Source organism: Poecile atricapillus, chromosome 13 (assembly GCF_030490865.1).
Source record: "Poecile atricapillus isolate bPoeAtr1 chromosome 13, bPoeAtr1.hap1, whole genome shotgun sequence".
NCBI classification, from domain to species: Eukaryota; Metazoa; Chordata; class Aves; order Passeriformes; family Paridae; genus Poecile; species Poecile atricapillus.
Genome location: NC_081261.1, coordinates 1,522,363 through 1,539,561, shown reverse-complemented (window position 1 = coordinate 1,539,561; position 17,199 = coordinate 1,522,363). Strand labels below are relative to the sequence as shown.

The following is a 17,199-nucleotide window of genomic DNA, read 5'->3' as shown; positions in this document are numbered from 1 at the left end:
CTGCACTAAAAGTGGCTGTTCCTCTGTCTCCAAGCTCCTCCTGCTCTTCTGCAGCAGACCAGCTCCTGTCTAGCCATGACCATGCTCTGTAAGTCCCTTCTTTTATTACTGCAGCTCTGTCTGTTCACTGTTTATTGCAACCCACTTGAAACCCTCCCTTATTTCTGGCTGAACGTTTGTGGGGTGGAGGCAGCAGCCCCAGGGGAGTGGGGATGTGTGACAGGACACTGGGAGTGGGCTCCTGGATCCTGTGGATAACAGGGATTTTCCCTTTGGGATGGCTGTTCTCACTCCAAGGAGCAGGGTACAGCCCTGCAGGGTCTCCTCAGAGGGCAGCACACAGAGAAAAGTGGGATTTGGGAGTGGGTTTGGATGGCAGGAAAAATCCTTCCTTGTGGCTGATCCTTGGGATTTTCCAAGGCCAGGTTGGACCTGTGTGAAATGGGTTAAACCTGACAGCTCAGAGGTTCCAGCTGGGCTCCTCACCCTGGGAATGCTCCAGGCCAGGCCCTTCCTGACATGCAGCTCCACAAAAGTGGAGTAAGTGTGGAATTGGCTTCTTATTTTAAATGTTTTTGGAACGAGAGCAGGGGGAAGGAGCAGGGCTCATCCCAGGACTGAGGAAATCCTGTGGAGGTGACAGTGACAGCCCCTCTGTCTGGGAAGTGGGATGGACAGGATTGACAGGCTCAAGGACTGCCAGGACACAGGGAATGCAGCTCTCCCTTCAGTGCCACAGCCCCACAGCATCCCCAGGTGCCCATCCCTTCACCTGCAGCCCCAAATCCTGGGCAGGCTCCCACTAAACCTGCGATTATCCAGCAGATTTGTGGCAGGCAGGGGGGTCCCTCTCCTTTTTCCCTTCAGTGCTTGTGTTTATTCCTCACTCAGCACACAGATTGCAGGGAGGCAGCAGATTTCAGCTTCACTCCAGCAGAGTTCAGGGCAGATTCTGCTCCCTCCATCTGGAATTTTCCTCAGGCAGGTTCCCTGGGAGGGCTGGGCACACAGGGAGGCAGAGCTGTGCTCAGGCTGCAATCTGCTCCCTGGAGCCCTGCAGAGCACCCAGCCACTGATGGAGAGCTGGCACCACCCTCCAGTCCTGGAGGAAACAGAGAATGACAGGATGGTTTGGGTTGGAAGGGACCTTAGAGCTCTCCTGGTCCATCCCCTGCCATGGGCACCTTCCCCTCTCCCAGCTTATTCCAAGCCCTGCCCAGCCTGGCCTGGGACACCAAAGGATTCTTCACATTTTGGGATCCAAGGCTTCACTGAGCACTCCAAGGTCTCAGTTCCAGCTGTGTTCCTCCAGCCCTTTGTGCCTGTGAAATGTCCTCATGTGAGTGTTTCTGTCTGCTCTCATCCCCCTGGAAACATCCCCGTGTCCATCCCTTCCTTGTGCTCCATCTTGGCTGCAGTTTTCCCAAAAAGCTGCGCTGGAGAGAGGCTGCAGGTGTCATCAGCTGGGTGTGCTGATCTCTGCCTCTGCTGGAACAATCCAAGCCCAGCTGCTGCCAAACCCTGGGACCCTTGGACATGACACCTCTCCCCTCCTTCTGCTGGCCACAGAGAGGGAAATCTTGATTTTTTTCCATCGTATCTATGCAAAATAGTTACAAAACCTTACCCATCTGGTCTGGTAGGATTTTACACTTCCCTGGTCAAAGTGATAAATACCTCCCTCAAGGTCAGGACAGCAGCAAAAGTAGCTCAGATTCAGAAAGCAACAAGGAGCAAGGACAAAAAAAACAAAATGCACTGGAAAAAGCTGCCCTGGGCAGCCCCTTCCATGCTCTGGGCCAATTTTCTGTGGTCTAGAGACAGAACTGGGGTGATAAAACTGCTTTTTGTTCTCCTGCTTCTCTCTTTGTCCTTGTTTATGTCCCCCAGTTGATTTTGGCACAGTTGTTATTGATTAAATCCTCGGTGAGGCTGCAGAAAAGTTATTGGAGATCATGCTGGGGTTTTTTTGTGGCTTAGAAGCACTGAGGGAGAAGTTGTCAGTGCCTGTTGTAGGAACAGAGCTGATTGAAACACCTCAGGCATCAGAAAAAGTGTTTTCAATTTGTAACTCAAACCTTTCCCCACAATCATCCGTGGAGGCTGCAGGATGTGCCTGGAAGGAGAAGGAAAATCTCCTTTTTTTCTCTTTTTTCCTACATGAACAACTCCTTGCTGTGGTAAGGAAGATCCCTGGTGGGAGTTATGGCTGTAGTGGCACAAGAGATGTCTTGGAACGAGGTTTCAGCAGCAGAAACCAGGGGCTGCCCAGTTTTCCAAAGCATAAATCCTTCAGTTTTGAGGAATGCTGTCAAGGAACCCATGGAAACAGGCAGCTTGGAGCAGGCTTGCAGCTGGAAAGGCAGTGAGAGTGATCAGTGCTTCGTTAGCAGCACGACTCCAGGATTAATTGCCAAGAGGATTTGTGGCAGTTTGCTCAGCAGGTGCAGTGTGTGCCCTGGGAATTCCACGTGCTTTTCCCAGCATGGAATGAACTCCAGGGCTGTGCAGCTTTTCTGGCTTGGATCCAAAGGGAAGGAGAGGAAATCTGCCATGGGGAGAATCGGGAAAGAGAGGGAGGCTTTCCCTTTTTCCCAGCTAAACCCCCGGGTAAAAGAGCAAACAGGCACACGTGTGTGTGTGTGTGTGTTCTGTATTCCAAGGGCACGTTCCAGCAGCCAGCACCTCTGAAGGCTTCCCCAGACACCCTCACTGGGATGTTTTCCTTAAGATTTCAGGGATTTCTGAGCTGAAGCTGCTCCTCCAGCCTCATTCCCTCCCCAGGAGCACGAGGAGGAGCAGGGAGGGGATGGAGCCGTCGCCGTGGTGCAGATGGCAGCGCCATTTCCAGAGCTATAAACACTCTCACTGTCATAGCTCTTGGCATGGTACTGCCATAAGCACTGGACTGCCAGCAGCTGGCCTTGGGAGGGCCTGGCCCACCTGGAATTGCCTCCTGGGATTTCCCTCCGTTGGGATGCAGCCGGTTCCCGAAGGATGGATGAAAATTGGCTCTCAGCACTGGAGTCTCCAACAATCACCAGGCTCTCCTAAGCCACAGATCCCTGCAGGGACTGCTGAGGCAGCCAGACCTCCCTGCTCGGGCCAAGAGGAAGCAGAAAGTTCATGGAAATGTTGGGAGCAAAGCTCTGCTTGTCTGTCTTTGGGAATTATTGGAGTTTTGCAGTGAGCTTGGCTGGGTGAGCAGGAGCAATGTGCCCATCCTAAGCAGCCCATTCCTGGGCTTGTGGAGCTCCTGTGCTGCCCTGCAGCTGTGTTCCCAAAGGAATCACAGCTGGAGAGAAGATTCCTGGTGGCAAAATCATCATGAGTGGAGCTGCCAAGCAGAACAGGAGCGTCAGGAGCCCTGGGAGCTGCAGGGTCACAGCACAGTCCCTGCCTCTGCTCCCCTTTGTCCTGGCTCCAAGAGTTTTCCTGCAATGTTCCTTTTTGGCAGAGAAGAGGAGCCCCAGCAGCTGCAGGCTCTGCTGGCAGAGAGATCAGTGTGGATGTGCCAAGGTCCCAGGCAGGTGTGGGGAAGGGAATGCCCTATTCCCACAAAACCCTGGCAAACAGGGAGATAATTCCCTGCTGGAATTCCCTGCTGGAATTCCCATCCATGGGCAGCTGATCCCTTTTGGGGGCTGGCTCAGACTGTGGGGATGCTCAGGGGTGAAGCTTTTGGAACAAGCTGTAAACTCTTGACAAATCCCAGATCCCTCTGTGTCCCACGAGTCTGATTCCTGCTCCAGCAGATCCCACAGGGATCCCCAGCAAGGGGAAATGTGTTTCTGGCTCAAGGTGTGCAATAGCAGGGGTAGATTCTGGTCACTGAAATGTCCAGGCATTTGTGACAAACCCACAGTTTACTTGGCCAACCCTCTGGAGACATCCTAAGAACTAATTAAATCTTTCATCTTCTGGATTAAACTCTTTTGCAAAACATCCCATCAAACAGAGACCATTACATGGTGTGTTAGTGTAATTAAATAAAGAGAGAACTGAGCTCCAGAGATGCCCACAACACTTAATTAAGATTAATTAAGCAACATGAATTACAGCTGGAGAGGATGAAAGGGAGCAATTCAGAACTGGCTCGGCAAAGGGGTGGGATGCTGGGTTCATAAATTGTTTTTCAGAGCAGCTTCCCCAGCCAGGTTTATTTAAAGAGGTTGGGTTTGGCCCCTGGAGCAGCCCCGCTCTCCTGGGATCCCTGTGCAGCTGGGATTGCTGGGTAGCACAGATAAAACTCTGCCAAAATAAACAAGATTTCCTTCACTTCCTCTCTGAGGCAGCAGCGTCATCTTCGTTCCTTAGAATCAGAGAATCCCAGAATGGTTTGGGGTGAAAGGGACCTTAAACCTCATCCCAAATCACCTCTCACTGTCCCAGGCTGCTCCCAGCCCTGTCCATCCTGGCCTTGGACATTCCCAGGGATCCAGGGGCAGCCACAGCTTCCTCCCCAATATCCAACCCCAACCCTCTCTCAGTTTGAAGCCATTTGCTGAATTATTGGGCAAGGCCCCTCTTTGGTTGCCTCAACATAAGACAAAGAATTGCACCACAAAATTTGGTTTATTTTATTGAGACCAGTGATTGTTATGGGAGAGCCCAAACTCCAGCCAGTTACACTGGGAACTTGATGGGTGAAAAGCAATTTTCTGTTCCATTTGCCACATGTATCACTGCTTTGCTTTTCCTCAGGAAGGAAGAAACATAAATCTGAGCAGATTTTATTTACCAAAGCAGGGACTAGGGCAGAGATTTATGGACTGTGTCATCTCCTCTGGAGCAGAAAATAGACAGGCCCAGGGGTAACCAAGGGATGCCACAACCTTCAGGAGTTTGAGCTTATTTCTTTGCTCTGCACAGCAAATTTGATGGCAATGTGTAAAGTAATGGACAGGTAGGGTCTCACAGGTGGCCCTGAAGGACACTCAGGTCTGCAGAAAGACCAGATTTTTGTGCTCTTGAAAGCACAAAACAACAGAAATAACCTGGTGTTAGCAGCAGGGAAATGGAAATCAAGGGTTTGCACACACACAGGTGTTTTGATGGCCTTGCTTACCTGTGCTCCAAATCAATTCATTGATCAGAGGAACTCTTCACATCCCAATCTCCAGAGAATTTCTCTAAGAAATGATCTCAGAAGGAGCTGCTGAGAGCTGGTTTTACTCTGAGTAAAAAAAAAACAAACCCCAAACCCATCAGAGAATAAACAAATACCTGCTTGATTACAGTCCCTGGTTTTTTTGGGTTCCCCTCATCCTCCTCACAAAATAATCTGTGCCTTTAATTCACATTTCTGCTTCTCCTTACCCTGGACTTCAAATGTTGAGCTGGACATTTTTCTTTTGGGCACTTTGAGGAGCTCTGCAGAGGAAATCAAGCTTTTCCTCAGGACTTGGCTCCCAGAGAAGCTGAGAGGGAGCAGGACCTGGCAGATCCTGAGCTCCTGGAGAGGCTGAGGTGGGGTCACAGCACACAGGGACAGAAATTGGGGGCTGAGAAAGCTCTGAGCCACAACAAAACGAGGCAGCAGCTCCTGTCCCCACTCCTGAGGAGGATCTGACCCTGCTGGGAGAGCTGTTGGCAGGGAGGGGGATGAGCAAGGGGAGCATCATCCTTCCTGAGGAACAGAGGAAGGAACAGGCAATATGTGCTCCTTGGATCTGAACAAGCTCAAAACTGCCCAGGAAAGTCAGGCAGGGAATGGATTGTGAATGCAGGGAGCACAGGGGGTCTGAAATCCCAGCCTGCACTGATCAAACCAAGGCTTCTGAGGGAGAATCTGGAGGTTTTATTCAAACTGAGCACCCACTGCCAATGTCCCCATCTGTGGTGTGACATTTCATCCTGATAAAAGGCTCACAAAAGATGAGGAGTGGGGAGCACAGCTCAGAATTAATTAATATTGTTCACAATATCGTGGATGAAGCTTTACAAATTCACACCCAGTGGGTTGGAAGGGAGAAAGTCCAAAGCCAGGAATGTGCTACTTTAATCATATCACAGAAATATTAATTGGAAAATCTGGATGAAGAAAGAAAAAGGAGAAGAAACTCAGGCTGAACACAACACTGTGGAACCCGGTGTTTGCTCTCTCAGCAGGGTGCAGACCTGAGGAAAGGCAGCCAAATAAAATTAAAGTTGATAAGATTTACTAAGCTTAACCTACAACAGGTCCTAGTTGAGATATCAAACTCAAGATGCACAAAGGCGTCTTTAGGCACCACAAGGATATTTATTATTAATTTTATTATTTTAATTTATTATTAGAATGAATATTATTTATTATTCATTTGATTTTTTCCTCATTAAATTTAACAGTTTTTAAATTGACTGTTATTTAACTGCCATCTTGCTATTTAATTGATTATGTCATTATAATATATTATATGATATTTTCTTATATTATATATATTATAATATATATATGATATTTTCTTGCCATTACAAGAAAATACCATTTTCAGCCCTTAAATTAGAGATCTTCCCAGCACCTCCTTGGGGCTGTACAGAAGTTGCCAGGACACAAAAGCGTGGATTTTGTGTGGCCAAAAGGCAGGAAGGGCTGGATGAGGCAGAACTCTTCCCTGGAGGGTGGGAGGCAGCCCCAGCTGCTGTGGGGGAGTTGGTGGCATTTGCTCCTGAGACAGGAACCCAAGGGAGTGACAGGAACAATGTGCACACGCCAGACTTTTCTTATCAAACACGTGATGCTCCGCAGAAAATCTGCTTTTGACACCTAAAAAACGCTCTGCTGTTCACACACAAAGGAGGGAAGGAGGGGGGATTTTTTTTTTTGCCAGATTTCAACGAGCTGTAATTCCATTTCCCACTGGATATTTCAGTGGAGAAAAGGCACCCATTCCCAGAGGGAGATTTACATCCCCCATCCCTGGAGGTGTCCCAGGAATTGCTGGAGGTGCCACTGGGTGCTCTGGGCTGGGGACAGGGTGGGGATGGGGCACAGCTGGGGCTGGGAGGGCTTTTCCAACCTCAAATTCTGGGATTCTCCCACCGTGGCACATTTGAAACCTGCCAAACTCTGCTGAACAGCTCCAAGTTTCACTCCACAGCTTTAACAAATGTAGGGTTGGTTTGTTTTTTTTTTTCCCCCAGCAGGTAAAAGATTTAATTACACCAATAGTGAGACCTCAATTAAAAAAAAAAAAAAAAAAAAAAAATCATCATTATCATCTATTTGAATATTATTAATTGATTCTGCTTGTATTTCATTAATTGAAACACTTAAAGCCAGCAGCCTGTTCTGAGCCATCCCATCTGGGGGTGGCTGTGAGCTGCTCTTAATGGGCTGCTCTTTGTTTCTGATGTGTCTGAGCACTTCCAAGTGCTCTCCTCATTATCAGATTTGGGGCTCTGATGACTGCTGCATTAATTACGGTGCAAAAACGAACTGCAGGCCAAAATCTGCAGCTAATTAGAGCCTATAATGGAGTGCTGAGCTTAATATTAACGAGAGAGAAATGGAAATAGGGAGTTAATGGGAGAAAAAGGGGAAAGGGCTCCTCTTCCCCACATCCCCCTGAGTGGCCTCTCTCATTTGTTTATTTGTTTACCCTGGTTTATAATTAGCAAATGCATTTCACTCACTGCAAACAAAGAGCTCCTCTTTGAGTTTGAGATTTTTTGATGCCCAAATTGCTGTTTCTGTTGTGGAAATATCGACTTCTGCAACATTAAAATGTCACAAATCCACAGGAGAAGAACTCAGCAGCTCTGGGCCATCCCCACCCTCTTGGTTGCTGTGTGGATCTGTTGATTTCCATCACCAAATCGCGTTCATAATGCCCAAATTCCAAGGGTTTTTAGCTGAAGTTGAGCAAAACATCCTGCAGTGGAAAATAGGGAAAATGATAAATTCCCCAGGTGGAGCAGCTGGAAGCAAAAGGAGAGTGGGAAAAGGGAAAAATGATCAAATTCAGTGATTGTGGTGAGGGGGATTGGAAAGGACCATGCAGAAATTCATTAATAAAGCCTGGCAATAAAGAGAATAAAAAAGGAAGATTGAAGTGAGCACCTGCAGTCCCAGGGAATCAAAATTTGGGACAAACTCAGCAGGAGAAAACCAAAAGGAAACAAGATGCTGAAGGGTTTGGACATCTCAGTTCAAGATCCTATTTCAGGTTATTATTTGCCTGCACTTCTAAACATCCTCCTTGAAAAAGATCCACACAAAAATAAAGGGACTGGAGGGGGCTTAGTCTTGGTTTGCCAGAAAAAAACAGGGATGATGGAACAATGGGGGGAAAAAGGAGAGACACAAACATTGGGAGATGCTTTCTTTGCTTCCTGAGACTTGTCAGAGACAAAAAGGAAACAAAAATCTCTTATTTATCTTCCTTTTTTTATGTTTCTCTTATTCAAGGGCTTTGCTTTCCTGAGAACTGCTAATTTTAAACCTGTATTTCTGCAGAAATCCTACAAAATGCACTGAAAGCTGGCTGATGTGGGCTGGAGACAGATGTTTTACAAAACCTCTGCCTGATATTTAGCAAAGAATGATGAGAGCTGAGTTCAGCTCCCGAGGTCGGAACAGCATTATTTGATTTAAAGATAATTAAGAGATTCAGCTTAACTGCTCAGGAGTGGGAAAATAAACACTTGTCATGAGACAGAGAGAGATTTGTGTTTAGATTTGACTACAAAGGACTCTAAAATCAACATTGCTATCAGAGCCATGTAAATAATTCAGCAATCCCAACGTTTTCCCAAGATCTGGCTTTTCACTGTTGGGCTCTATTGGGATAATTCAATTTATTCTTACCCTGCTCTAATGATTTGATGCTGATGGCCAAGTGCAGAACTTCACTGCAGTGATGGGAACAGGACAAATTCAGCCCAGAGGTTACAGAGGTACTGGGAAGATTTTAATTTTCAGGAGTCTGTGAACCTGGGAGTGCTGAGAGAGGGATAATTCTGCTCTCATTTCTGGAAGTTTCATCTGCAGCTGCATTAAAAGCAAATGCTTTGTGAAATTCCATTTGATTTGGCCTCTGTGCATTCATTTCTTCAGCAGAAATGGAAATGGAACAATGCATTTTGTTCATTCTCACGTTTGGTGGGGTTCAGATTGGAGGATTTTGCTCTTTCAAAGTGGAAAATCATCAGAGATTAAAATAGGGAATTCCAGAGATTCTTGGATTTTGTGTCACACTCTTCTCAGTTGTCTCTGAGACTCTTCTCTGTTTCCCAGCATCTCCCAGTTTCCCAAAAATATCAGCAGTGCCTTTCTGGGGGGACAATTCAGGGGACCTTCCTGATGTCCTGGAGATCTCACTCAGGTTTTATTCCTGCCCCGCTGGAATTCCATCCCTGGGATCTTTCCTGGTGCCCCCCAGAGCCATCCTGCACTTCCAGGGGTTTGTTCCTGGGGGTTTGAGGCTGCCATAAAACACAGAAATAAAAAATGATTCTTTTTTCCTGACCAAGGAATGGAGTAGAGCAGATCCAGCACAGGCTGGGATAAATCACAAAAATCAGCTGAAGCTGCTCTCCCTTCCCCTCACTTTTAGAGTGGTTTGTGAATTCTCTTGTTGTCTAATTCAGAATTTATAATTCTGGAACTGAGCAGATGGTGCAAGGCTGATTTCAGTGCTGTGCTCATTAAAATAACCTCTGCCAAGTGATTGTTCACCACAGCCCCCATCCCAGACCAGTTATTTGTTCTTGCTCTTGGAAGCCCCTCTGAAAGCAGCAGGGCTTTGAGGAATGGACTCGATATCGAGGGTGAAGCTCCAGCAGTGGTGCTGCAAATATTCCAGAGGAAAATCACTTTGGGAGAGAAAGGAAAATGCAGGGAAAGATAAATTGTGGAGCAACACAACTGTCAGTAAATCCTTCATTCAATTTGGAAGCTCAGTTCCATTTAAAATGTGGCTCCAGACAACTTTTTAACCTCAAAACCTTTTCTACATTCCACTGTTTTAGGTGGTTGAGGAGAAAAATGGTATAAAAATACATTATCAAAAACGGGATTCTGCTCAAGCCAAATGCAAATCTTTCCCAGTTTATCCCATTTTACATAATTACATTTGTTTTTCCTCTGGTGCCAGCAAATCTTTCCTGGGTGCTCCTGCAAATAACAAAAGATTTGTGATACAATGGGAGCCATCATCACCTGCTCGCCTTTTCCTTGGGTATCTATTCCAGGTGGGATGGTGGCTGGTTCCTGGGGGGAGTTTCTGGTTGTAGATGAAGGAAGAAAAGGGTTTTAAAGTGTTTCACTTGAAGTTGGGCTTCAGCAACTGGAAAAGGAGAAAATGAAGACGCAGGCAGTGAAAATTCCCAAAACCACAGCGGGGAGATCAGTCCCCCGATAAAAGCAGTGCTGAACTGAACAAAACCAAAACATTGTTGGGCTTTGCTTTCCTCATAAATTGTCCAGGTTGGTGTGGGGGACAGCTCTGCAGGGAGTGCAGATGGCAGAATTGCAGCATTTGGATTTGCCAAATTCCCAAATAATCTGGAGCCTGTGGAGGGCAGAACCCCAGAGTTCCCTTCCAGAGCTGATCTGGAATTCCAGAGTCCCTTGGGCTGTCCCTGTCAGGACAAGCCCAGGGCCATGGGAGGGTTTGGAGCAGTCCCTGGAGGGGCAGAGCCTCCCCAATATTTGGATTTATTTGGATTTATTGTGGGGGATGCGGGGAGGTGACACCGACACCGTCCCCACTTCAGGAGGATGCAGAGGGCAGCGACATCCTGGGATCCTCTTTGAGCACAAATCCCACAGGAGGAGCCCATCAGAGGCAGGAAAAGGCCTCTTTAATTTAATTTAATTTGCTGTAGATAATTTACTTAACGCATTTAACCCTTTGAATGTCGGGTTTTTTCCCTCTGCACACATATTCCATCTCCCCCAGATGTGTTCATTTCTCTGACCGACCTGGCTGCTTTCTCCTGAAGCCTTCAGCCCACACAGGGAGGGTCCTGGTGCTGTTTCCTCCTTGCATTTTAGGATAAATCCTGGGCAGATCCATGGGGTGGGAGCTGAGGCACACCAGCTGTGTTCCTGCAGGGGAAGCAGCTGAATTTTGGGTGTGGATGAGCCTTTTCTGTGGAACTCGCTCCCCACAGGTACCAACACCTGAGAAAAATGAATTCTATTTCCAGAGGGAGATCAGTGAAGGCACAGGGGGGTGAGAACAAAAGCAGGGCTGGAAAATCCCAGATTTTATCCCACACTAAATCGCTGCCCTACAACTGGCAGGCGGCTCTGAACTTACATTTGAAGGGAAAAGGGTGTGGAAAACCCACATGGAGCAGAAAAGCCTGGCAGCAGAGGATGCCCTTAGCAGACTCCTGGAGATGCTGGGAGTGTTTTAGGAATTCTGTGCCTGAGCAAGTGTGAGCTGTCATTCCCTGTGCCAGGAATGCTCTTCCCTCCCGTCCTACCAGTCCTCTTTCCCCACAGGGTAAACAGCTGGAAGTGTTGAACTCAGAGCCAGAGGCTTCAGACAGACACTTTGTGCCACAGGACATCCCGGGACACCTCAATGACTCCTCTTTAATTAATGAACCTCAAACAGTCGGCACCGCCTGCTCTTGCTGCTCTTGCTCCACTCTGGGCCGGCCGCAGAACACGGAGGAAGGTTTGGATCCCTGGATGTTCCCTGTCCATCGTCCTGAGCTGTGTCCTGGGCTGGAGCATCCCCGAGGTCTCCCGGGTGGATTGTGTCCCACGGTGTCCCTGTCTGACTCTCTCCATCCAGTTCCAGCTCTGTTATCCCCTCGTGGCCGTCTCGTTGGAGTCTGTTCAGTGCCAGGTGTAAAATGTCTCTCCTTGTCTCTGACATCGTCTGTCACTCGCCGGGGCACGTTTTAAATTCCTGCTCTTTATTTCAAGTTCTCCAAGGGATGTTTGAGGGCAATATCTGCACCTTCAGTGTCCTGGCCATGCTGGGAAATTCCTGCAGGAGCATCAGCAGCCCAGGCAGAGCAGCTCACCTCAGACACCTGGAACCCAACGGGTTCTCCTTTCTCAGGGATTGCTTTGACTGCTCGAAGCTGAAGGTTTCAATTCCTGTCACAGAGCAAAGAAGGGATCCACACTTCCTAATGGGGGATCTGGGTATTTGGAAGAATTACTCTCTTAGATATGCTTTGGGGTTTGCAGGATCTCATTTTCCATAGGTTTGGCATTTGAGCTGGTGCTGATGAAGGTTTGTGTTCCTCTCCCAGGTACAAGGTGTTACACAACGGGCACCACCAGGAGCACGAGAAGCTTCCCATCCACACCGACCCCGAGTCCCAAGAGTCCTGTTTCTAGTCCTGGGCCCAGAAGAGGAAGAGCAGAGACCTTTTAGGATATCCCAAGGATTCACAGACAGCAGGACATGAAAATCCATCCATCTGCATTGTCTTGGTGCCTCCTGCAGCGAATTCCCAGGAATGTGCAGCTGTGGGAGCTGGCTGGGAGCACGGGGAGGCTCAGACCTGCTGTCCCTGGCTGTGCCAGAGCCCTGCTCCAGCAGGGAGGGATTCCTGGCAAAGGCAGGACACAAAGCAGCTCCAAACCACCCTGTGCAGGGACTCCTGCTGCTCCTTTCCAGCTGCCCCTTTCCATCTGCCCCTTTCCATCTGCCCCTTTCCATCTGCCCCTTTCCAGCTGCCCCTTTCCTGCTGCCCCTTTCCAGCTGCTCCTTTCCTGCTGCCCCTTTCCATCTGCCCCTTTCCAGCTGCCCCTTTCCAGCTGCTCCTTTCCATCTGCTCCTTTCCAGCTGCCCCTTTCCATCTGCCCTCTGCTCAGCCCTGTCCTGGGGTCCCAAGGTGTGGCTGAAGCCCAGCAGGGTGGGACTGAGCTGCCCCATCCCCTCCAGCTCCTGCCTGGACACCAAACCCTGTCAGTGGAGCAGTGCCATGTTTTCTCCAGGAGAACAAGAGGAAATGTCTGCTGCCCTTTGGTTCCAGCCCCTGGGGGTGGTTTGGTTCCAGCTGCTGCTTCACCCACCCTGCTGAGCTCTGGAAATGCTGTGGCTGTGTTTCCTGGCCGAGGAGGATCCCAGGGATGTGCAGGGAGTGGGACCAGCCACGGCCGTGCTCTGCCGTTCCCAGGGGATGGGATCCCACCAGGATGGGATCCCACCAGGATGGGATGTCCCTTGGAGCCCAGAGCTGTCCCCATCCCTCCCCTGAGCAAACCTGGGGCATCCTGAGGCTGCAGGAAGCTTGGCCAGGAGCCAGAGCCGCTCTCTAATGGATCACTAAGTGCCATCTTGGAAAACAAACCATCTAAACCCTTTTCTAGCTACATTTGGAAGAGAGACTTCTACTTACCTTTGCCACCTTTATTTTTCTATTTGTTGCTGGTCTCTTCCAGTTGAGGCAAGAAGTTTTCCAGACTTTTCCAGTCTCACCATGTGCAAAGATCTCGGTCCTCAGCTGCTCTCTGCATGTCGATGTTGCCACGTTCCTCGTGAGCTGCTTCTCCCTTTGCATGGAAAGGGTGGGCAAGGCTCTAAACTCCCCAAATTTGGGAAAAGGATTTTCATGCAGGATCAAGACCATGAGCCTCGACCCTTTTTAAGTGAAGATCTACCCCAGAGATGCCACCCTGAGCCTAGGAAATAAAATTGTACTTTGTCATATCGTGTAACCATGTACAGATATTTTTAATGTACAAAGAAAAGCTGACATTATTTATTATTTTTTATCAGGAACATGTGGTTTTTTTCATTAAAAGCTTCTAGCCCAAGGAGCTTAACATTCTATGTATTATTATTTAGTAATATTTCTGTTGCTATGTGACAGGTATTTACTGTAAACAGACAAATCCTGCTCGGAACAAACAAAAATATTGCTCAGTTGGAGAAATTTTGTGCATGAGAACAAGTGGATTCCTGGCCATGGTGTCTGACTTCTTTAAATACTTCTTCCACAGCAAAGTCACTGCTGAAGCTTCACATCCTTTTCCTTTAGGATTCAGAAGGACACTGGGCAGAAACAGCCTCGGTTGGAAGGCTGAGGTAGAAAATTGCTGGCTGCTGGAAAGACACAAATTATTGGTGTTTGTGGTGGAAGGTGCTCCTGGTTCATCACTGGGACCTGGTTGGCAATGTCCTGTTTTTAACAGCTTTTATTTCCAAAAAAAATTCATTTAACTTCACTCTTGATACCAGAACGGTGAGTGAAAAAAAAATCCATTATTGAAAGTTTGGAAAAAATCCACCCAGGGCTGCTTGAGTGCTGTTGATCCTCTGGCTCTGTGGAAGTGCCCACAGGGGTTTTGTTGGGGTTTGGGCACACGAGGCTGCAGAACAGCTTGGCTCAGCTCCACCTCAAGCCTCAAATTTCTTAAAGAAATCCTAAAAAAACCCCTTTTCTCTGTCCCCATTGAAGGGCAACAAAATCTTGGTGTGAAATTTCCTGGAGTGAGATGGAACCAGCAGCACGGGGAAACCACAGGGAAAGGTTCTTTGGTTCTGCTTTGTCCTTCAGGCATTGTTTTCTCCTTTATTTTTATGTGCATTAGGAAAAGTTCTCTTGAATTTAAAACAAACTCCCAGTTTCCCCAGGGACAACATTCCCAAGGCTCTGTCAACAGGAGCAGTGGCTCACCAGCCAAAATGGTCAACAGCTCTCACTGGGAAAAGGCTCCTCTTCCATCTGGATGAAATTCCAAACATGAAATGTCCGTGTCCTGTGTCACCTCTCATCCCTCCCTGGCTCAGCAAACCTGGCAGGAGCCACCTGGCAGCTCCTGTTAATCCAACAATAATCCCAGCAGAGCTCCTGCCAGCCCAGCAACGCCACTGGGCCATCAACAGCGGCACAATTTCCCTGGAAAAGATGGGAAGGTCCCATCTGGGTTCCCGTGGCCTCCCAGTTCAGCTTTTTCCCATCTTGGCTGGTGGTGCCAGCCCTGGCCTGTGCTCAGTGATGTGTGGTGCAGTGGCTGCTCCTGAAAATAAAAACTCTCCGGACATGGCAGTGAACTCCAGCTTGGGCTCGTTTCTGGTGCTGTTTGCACCCAAATCCCAGTCTGGGAGCAGGTTCCACCTCCCCATGGGAGCTCCAGGAGCTGGAACACTGCCAGGAGGGGACAGCCAGGTGGGATCTGGGCTCTGCTCGCAGGGAACAGGGACAGGAGGAGAGGGAATGGCCTCAGGCTGGGCCAGGGGAGGCTCAGGGTGGACAGCAGCAGGAATTTCCCCATGGAAAGGGAGCTCAGGCACTGGAAGTGCCCAGGGAGTTGTGCAGAGCCCCCCTGAGCTCCTTTTCTCCAGGCTGAGCCCCTTCCCAGCCCCGTTCCCTGGCTCCAGCCCCTCCAGGTCCCTCCTCACTGAGGATGCAGAACTGGGCACCCTCGAGGTCCCTCAGCAGAGCCAGCACAGGGGACAGGCCCTGCCCTGCTCCTGACTGTCCCCCTGCCCACAGAAATTCTGCCCTCTTCAGCTTCATTCATTCCCACTCAGGATTTATTTGCAGTCCAGGAGCCCCCTCCTTGTCCTGGCCCCTTCCCTGGAGGATTCCCAGGTCCCTGTGGAGCTGCTGGTGGGATCAGAGCCATCCAAACGGATTCATGTGAGAAACGACAGCCAAGGGTCACTGGGATGTTGGGCAGTGTGAATCCCTCGCTCCAGAGACTTTTCTTTGGCCAACTCTGCTCCTCCAGGGGTGTCTGTTCCACCAAAGGACACTGGGAATGTGTCACTGAAAACCTGCACACAAGGCAGAGCTGAGGGGTGAACGATGCTCACCTTGCCTCTGACTCCAAATGGCTTTGATTTTACCTCACCTGCTCCTCCTGTCCCCCCCTGCTGGGATCCAGAGCTCTGGGAACCATCAGCAATACTGTATCAGCTACATAAATGCTATTTTTGCATTTCCAAAACTCTCAATTCAGGGATTACTAACAGGGATCTTCAGCCTAAAGCTCATCTCAGCCCAAGATCGTGGCTTTCAGGGTGGAATTCACTCCCAACTGGCTCTGCTCAGCAAGAGGAGGGAGAATCAGAAGGTATTTAAGGCACTTATTAGTGTCAGCCTGACTTAATAATGTGCACAGAACCAACTAATGGGGCCCAGATCGTGTCCATCTCATTCCCAGCACAGATGAAAAGCAGGGAGCAGCTCCAGCCAAGTGCTGGTTTGGGAGCAGGCAGCCCACACAGGCAGCCTGAATCATTCCCACCCAACTCTGGCAATGCTGAAGCCAAGGAGAGCATTTCCATCCTGTACCTGGCAGCTGGGAACCCTTCCCCAGCTTAGGATCCCACATCCTGAGCCATCCTGAGCCATTTTTTCTCCACATCCTGAGCCATCCCTGAACCCTGTCTCTATCAACTCCTTACAAACAGAAACACTTCCAAAATCTTTTCCTTTTTGCAAGCCACGCAGTGATTTTGCCTTTCTCCCAGATGGGAGGGAAAAGCCAACACGAGGCCGTGCCCCCTCTGCTGTGCCCACACTCACCCTGGCCTTTCTCTCATCACCCTCTCTACTATTTAGATGACCTTTCCCAGGCACCTGAGCCTCTCCCAGCTGGGATCTCTGCATCCTCTTCCAGGAGCTGTGGGAAAAGCAGTGTCAAAGTCATCTTGGACTCACTTCCCCACCTGCCTTTTGCAGCTGAACTGGACCTGAAGTGCTCATTTCTCCTCAGTGACTGTGCACCTGCACAGAGGGACAGAAATCCAGCCAAGATTTTGCTTACCCGCTGTTGCTGAGTCAGAGCTGACCCAGGGAGGAAATTCCTGTTTGATGTTTTCCCCAAAGCCACATCTAGGAGGGAAGCAGGGCACAGAGGTGATGCAATCACAGCTTCCTTTAGCATTTCCTTACTTTGCAGGTTAAATCTTTGCCAGCTTTGAAGTCCAGCCAAGCTTCCCCTGGTACCCAGATGCGAATATTCCCGTTTTTAGGGGGTGTGAATGGATCCCAGTTTGTCCCCCCAGAGCTGAGAGGTGCAGCTGGAATTCCCTGTGCTGCAGGAAGAGCAGGATCACTGTCCCCTTGCCTGCAGGGACAGCAGCTGCTCCTCCTGCCACGCTCCAGGCACAGAGGGAACAGAAACCTGCCACAGAAACATCTGGGATGCTCCAAGGAAAGATGAACTGGGCAGAGCCAGGGAAACCCTCCCTTGCCATGGTGAGTGAATAAAAGTGCCTGAAACAGCCACGAAATAGAGAGAGAGGAGGAAGCTGAGACCCAAAAGATCAAATCCTTGGCAGATCC

At 49.1% G+C, this 17,199-nt stretch overlaps 1 protein-coding gene and 1 long non-coding RNA gene across 2 annotated transcripts in view; one reads left to right on the top strand and one right to left on the bottom strand.

Annotated features, from left to right (window-relative positions):
• HTR4 (5-hydroxytryptamine receptor 4) overlaps positions 1-12,478 on the top strand; it is a 66,437-nt gene extending 53,959 nt beyond the window's left edge. Inside the window, exon 8 of the mRNA XM_058848486.1 lies at positions 12,205-12,478. Coding sequence (XP_058704469.1) covers positions 12,205-12,292 — 88 coding nt within the window. The 3' untranslated portion in view covers positions 12,293-12,478. The remainder of the gene's footprint in view (positions 1-12,204) is intronic.
• Positions 4,610-16,215, bottom strand: LOC131583902 (uncharacterized). Its single transcript, XR_009278627.1, has 6 exons — positions 13,300-16,215; positions 10,910-11,110; positions 10,145-10,271; positions 8,792-9,408; positions 7,618-7,856; positions 4,610-5,176 (listed from the first exon to the last, which is right to left on the bottom strand). It is a non-coding gene; the product is annotated as an uncharacterized LOC131583902 (long non-coding RNA).
• Between the last annotated feature and the right edge of the window lie 984 nt (positions 16,216-17,199).